The sequence below is a fragment of the Aplysia californica genome, unplaced genomic scaffold, assembly GCF_000002075.1.
Source record: "Aplysia californica isolate F4 #8 unplaced genomic scaffold, AplCal3.0 scaffold00008, whole genome shotgun sequence".
In the NCBI taxonomy this organism is placed as follows: domain Eukaryota; kingdom Metazoa; phylum Mollusca; class Gastropoda; order Aplysiida; family Aplysiidae; genus Aplysia; species Aplysia californica.
Window position 1 is genome coordinate 889,541 of NW_004797278.1, and position 5,256 is coordinate 894,796.

The 5,256-nt window shown below is 37.4% G+C and overlaps 1 protein-coding gene across 1 annotated transcript in view; it reads left to right on the plus strand.

The window, feature by feature from the left end:
* The window catches only part of LOC101845589, a 20,187-nt gene that overhangs the window by 634 nt on the left and 14,297 nt on the right, over positions 1–5,256 (plus strand). The window contains exon 2 of the mRNA XM_005089679.3: positions 149–273. Within this exon, the coding sequence (XP_005089736.1) occupies positions 195–273 (79 nt within the window). The 5' untranslated portion in view covers positions 149–194. The remainder of the gene's footprint in view (positions 1–148; positions 274–5,256) is intronic.

A 5,256-nucleotide genomic window follows, 5' to 3' on the forward strand; every position in this document is an offset into this window, starting at 1 on the left:
TGTGTATAGTAGCTACTTATCATTTATTTATTTAGTGTTTATTTATTTATTTATTTATGTTGTTCTTTCCGGGCGAGGGATAGTTCCTGAGCTAAGCGCACATTTTATGTGCCATCAAAAAATAAACATAGTTTTTCATGATTTTCAGGGCTTCATCGTAATCAACAAAGTGCCCTTCTCTAAATTAAACAAAAATGAATTTAGACGCTCTTGGGTTCTTCACCTTGTGCCTGGCATTTCTCTTCATCAAGCCAGTAATGAATTCTTCAGATGGTATGTATAACGTACAAAAGTCGATGTTCTCTTGTTTCAGTACAAGTCTTGTGTTCATAGTTCAACTTAAATCTAATTAAGTTTTGACTTTGATAATGTTGTTACTTGTGTTTAACATTGCTGCTGTTGCTTCTAATAGAAATGTTTACTGGCAGATATTCTTTTGCAGTTCGCGTTACCCAGTCATAATTATCAGACATATTATAAGAGTGCTATCTCTCTTATTGATACTTGTGTCGGTGCCCTACCCCGGTCCCACTTTTTAACACTTCACCATAAAAACATGAAACAGGGGAGGTTGGGATATCACCCTACAACGTACTGGGTTGGAATGGAGTAGAGAAGAGGGATGAGGATATTATATAGACACACTGAGCACTGACAGAATGCCCAACTCCTTTTTCTAAATATTATCAGTATATTTGAACAGCCCTGCTCATAACATGGGCACGCGCGAGTTTACCTTTAAGAATCTTCTGCCTTCTTTTTCTTGTTTTCATTCGTCGTTTGCCTAACCACTTGTTCAACTGATCCGTCTTCTTAATGACCCATTTATGTCTAGAATAGCTTTGATTTGTATGCTAAAGTGAAAGGAAGTGTCTACGTTCTCTAACTTTAGAGAACGTATACAAGCTGTCTACGTTCTCTAACTTTCAGTGCTTCCAATTTTCCGCCATTTTTTTATAGTTTCCCTCAGACCTCATCTCCCGCGCCGCCTCATTGATATCCCCCCCCCCCCAAAAAAAAAAAAAAAAATTCCCCATGTTTCCGACTTTCTCACTTTCTTTGTTGTAGAAGTAGAAAACTAGAGGTCAACATCTTGATCTATGCTGTTGCCTTTCCTAAAACAGTGCTGTATATATCAAGCTTAATCTACCTCATGTCGTTTGATGTTCTGATAGCCGAATGGTCAGCGTGTCTGCGCTTGAAGTGCATGAGTGTGGGTTCGAATCCCGTCTTGATGGGGTTTTTTGTTGTTGTTGTTGGGTTTTTTTCTTCTTCTCCTCCTCCCGACTGACCAACAATGTTCCCCATAATTATAATTTGTTGCTTTGTAATTTCTTATGTAGTGATAAAGCATGCAAATTCTAGTTTTGTCCCCAAGAGTAAGAGGAGCTTTTATCTACTAAGTATAGGCCTACTTTTCCTTTTACCAATTTATGCCTGGTTAAAGTACATTTTCAACATTTTCCTTGGTCTGTAAATGTAATTTAAAAAATTTATTTTAGAATCAGAGAGGCCAAATCTTAGCTCTTCAATTGCAAATTGTATTTATCCCGGCCCCCAGACCCCTGCCAATTGTTCCTCCTGCCAATTATTATTCGTACTGGTTGGGGGTCCGCGGGCAAAATGTTGGTCAGTAAGGAGAAGGAGAGGAAAAAAAAACCAACTACCCCCTCCCCCCTCCCTCCCCCAAAGTTTCCGGAACCGGGATTCAATGCCACGCTTGGAAGCACTGAGCATTAGAGAACGTAGACGTTACTCTAACGTTAGAGAACGTAGACACTACCAAAGTGAAAACAGGTCATGACCTTTTCTCGATGGAAGCGAAAACAGTGCAGCTCCACTAATAGATCATTAACGTCTTTTTATACCTTGGGCACGGGAATACATTGCATTTCTTTGTTTGTTTTTTCTAGATTAATAAGAAAGAATATTTTTTACCTTTTATCATGAACATTGTAGTCACTTTGGTCAACTATGTAATTAATTAATCATGCTGTACTGTAAAGTCATAAAGAAAAGTCCAATTAATTGCAAAGCTAAGTTCTGAGCGTAATCTTGTATTGTACGCAATGCCGTTTAAGTCTAAATTCGACAGAAGCGTAAAGGTGTTCCGCGGTCAGACCCTTTGTAAATCAGCATTTTGTTCTGGGCATTACTGTTAATGAGTCCACCCACATGTTGTCCAGGGAATAAAGCGTACTTATGTATTAGTTTGAATTAATCAAGCGTTCCAATGTTCGCCTTGGGGTTTGAAATCCAGTTCTATTTTCCCAGAAGATCTGCTCACAAAACTAAATATTCTGCCTTATCCTTAACTATGACCCAGCTTATAGGATTGATGCACTAGTTCTGCGTGATTACTCCACAGGTTTCCTGTTGCTCCAAATGAGCCGTCTAATGGGATAAATCCTGCAGTCAGCAGTTTGCTGCAGATTTGGTTATTACAATTTATCGTATTATGGTGTAAGAAATGTGACGTGTACAGAAACTGAAGGGTCTTTTTTCCCTTGAGTATTGAAAACGATGGTACATAGTTCACAAAAATAAACAACGTTTTTCCTCATTGATATTCTTAGTTACAACACTTCTTCGGATGTTTTGAAAAGCAACTAGATTCTACATTCTGTCTTGATTCCTTTTTTTATAGGTTAGCCGGTACGATTAATCAGACGTCACACAGACCGTCTAAAATAAGAGGACCGTCTTAAAGGGGGAATAACTCAGTCATAAATGTACTAATTTAGCAAAACTTTGAACAAATAAATGTCAACTAGGGGGACATCGAGTTCGTAAATATGAAGTAAGAAAATCCATTTAATGCATCCGTGAAAAATATCAAGTTTTAAAAATCTTAACAAAATTTGGTAAAACGCAGAATTTCACATCAGTATGGTTGATTTTTCAGAAGTTGCAAAGTTTTGCGTTTCCCTCATTTTTTGGTTGAAAATTTAAAAACTCAATTTTTTAATAGAACACAGTAATTGATTAGTTTCATTTTGACAAATGTAACGTACCCTAGGTTGAATTTCATTTCTACAAAGTTTCATTGAAATTGTTTTAAAGATGATCAAGTTATTGCCCTTTAAATTGGTCCTCAATTTTCAGACTCACGGTATTATGTTTATCCTTTTCTTGAAAATTATAAACAGTTCAAATACAGAAATATGAAATTATCTGACAATCTATAATATGTATTTTTACAGATCCACAGATAACTGACAAACAAAAAAGAATAACTTCAGAAAATCAATGCCAAGGTGTTTATTTCTGGCCCTGAAGACTTCCGGTTTGTCAACTTGAAATAGCCAGCCCGTTAACGTTTCATGTTCTTGGCTTTATAGCTGCCAATTATTACTCTCCGTGGAAAGTTGGAAAGTAGAGACCATGATTCAAAGTTTAAGGAACGTTCTCAGGTTGTTTAATGAATTTGTCCCGCTGAAGCAGAGAAGGTTTTGAAACAGTACTTGATTAGATCACAGGAAAAGAAGCACAAAAATGGCAACACAAATTTGTCAGGATCATATTACTTTCTCTCGTTGAATTTTTGCGTGCTTGTAAACGTTTTTTGTGAGCAATATATTACATACACTTACCCATATCTATCTATCTATCTATCTATCTATCTATCTATCTATCTATCTATCTATCTATCTGTCTATCTATCTATCTATCTATCTTTTCATGAGTTCTGTAGGATTCTATACGCGAAAGTATGTTAAAAGTATTTGATTTTTACTTTCGACAGTTACACTAAACTTTTTGTTTTGGATGCTATGGAACGTCTGTCCTTTGTAGGCTTACAACGTTGGTAATCAATTTCTCCACAGTAACCAGCCTTCTTCTCGGCTAAGTCTTTACGTGGCTCTTATCGATTGTTGCCATGTTGTTAGTCTTCTTAACTGTCACATTTCTTTTGAAAACCAATAACATCATGTTTACAACAAGGTTGAAATCAGCACCATATTGGATCTGAAGGTATGGCTTTGGAGAAAGCAACCATCCACTACCAACTGCTTCGGGAAAAGATAGAAGAACAACCCAAATAGAACCTAGTTTCTTACCAAACTGAAATTAATTCGTAATGAAAAGTAATGGCTGGCAGTGAGAACAAATTCGTTGTGTTCATACCTTAAAGGCAGACTGAGAAAGAGAGAGCGAGAGAGAGAGAGAGAGAGAGAGAGAGAGAGAGAGAGAGAGAGAGAGAGAGAGAGAGAGAGAGAGAGAGAGAGGGGTGGATCATAGAGATACCGAAAATGTGGTGTTGATGCCATTATAATATTATATTTATATACTCAAGGAAAAAAAGAAAGTGTACATACTTAAGACAGCCAAAACTTAATTAAGTAATGTTAAGCAGTCACCAAATTTGTCCCTGAAGCTGACGTAAGTTGTTTTCCATAAGTTGCCAGAGTGTCAGCAAAGATATTGTGTTTGTCAAGGGTGATACATCTATTGTGTTAATTCAATTCAACTGCCTTATATTGTTCAGAATTTGAGTTTAAAATTTACTTCCTATACGTGTATTTGTGTCGAAAAACATAAAACACAGGGATATTTCTACTTTTAAAGCGTAGAACGTCTGTCGGAAAATGAATCTGATAGAAGGCGAGCGTTAGGAATGTTCCAGGCAGGTAGTACACAGCGAGATGACGCTCAAAGGCCCAATGTCCATAGAAAAAGCATTGAACGTTTGTAGGCATCTGTGTGGGTGTCCGGAACGACGAATGATCGACCTAGAAGTCGTAGTCCTCGGATCACAACGCAGAGACAAGACCAACACATCCAACACGTTCATCTCCAGAACAAATTGCGACCTACATGAAGGCGGCACGTAATTTCCCCGGATAAAGATTAATCTCAGCAAGAACTGACCAGTCCTAAATGTTAGATGAACTTGAGCATAGCTAGAAATAATCTAGCAACAGATTCCCCCAGCATTTTATCCAAGAACGTATCTTTTCCATGCGCCTATGGTGTCAGTTAATAATTAGTGCGGCAGGTGGCTACATGCGGTGCTGATTTTGTGAAATTGGAAATTGAGGGTCTCCACATTTTGATTTGTGCAAAATAAAACAACATTTCAATGAAAATTATCCCTCCCCCCCAAAAAAACCTTCTCCTTGATGTGTGTGTGTGTGTCGTCCAGAAGAAGAATGGATTCTCTACGGAAAATTGGTTTGAAACAAACTATTAGATTTCTATGCACACTTTCTTTTTTTCTGCAGCGAAAACTGACCAGCCCCAAATATATATATA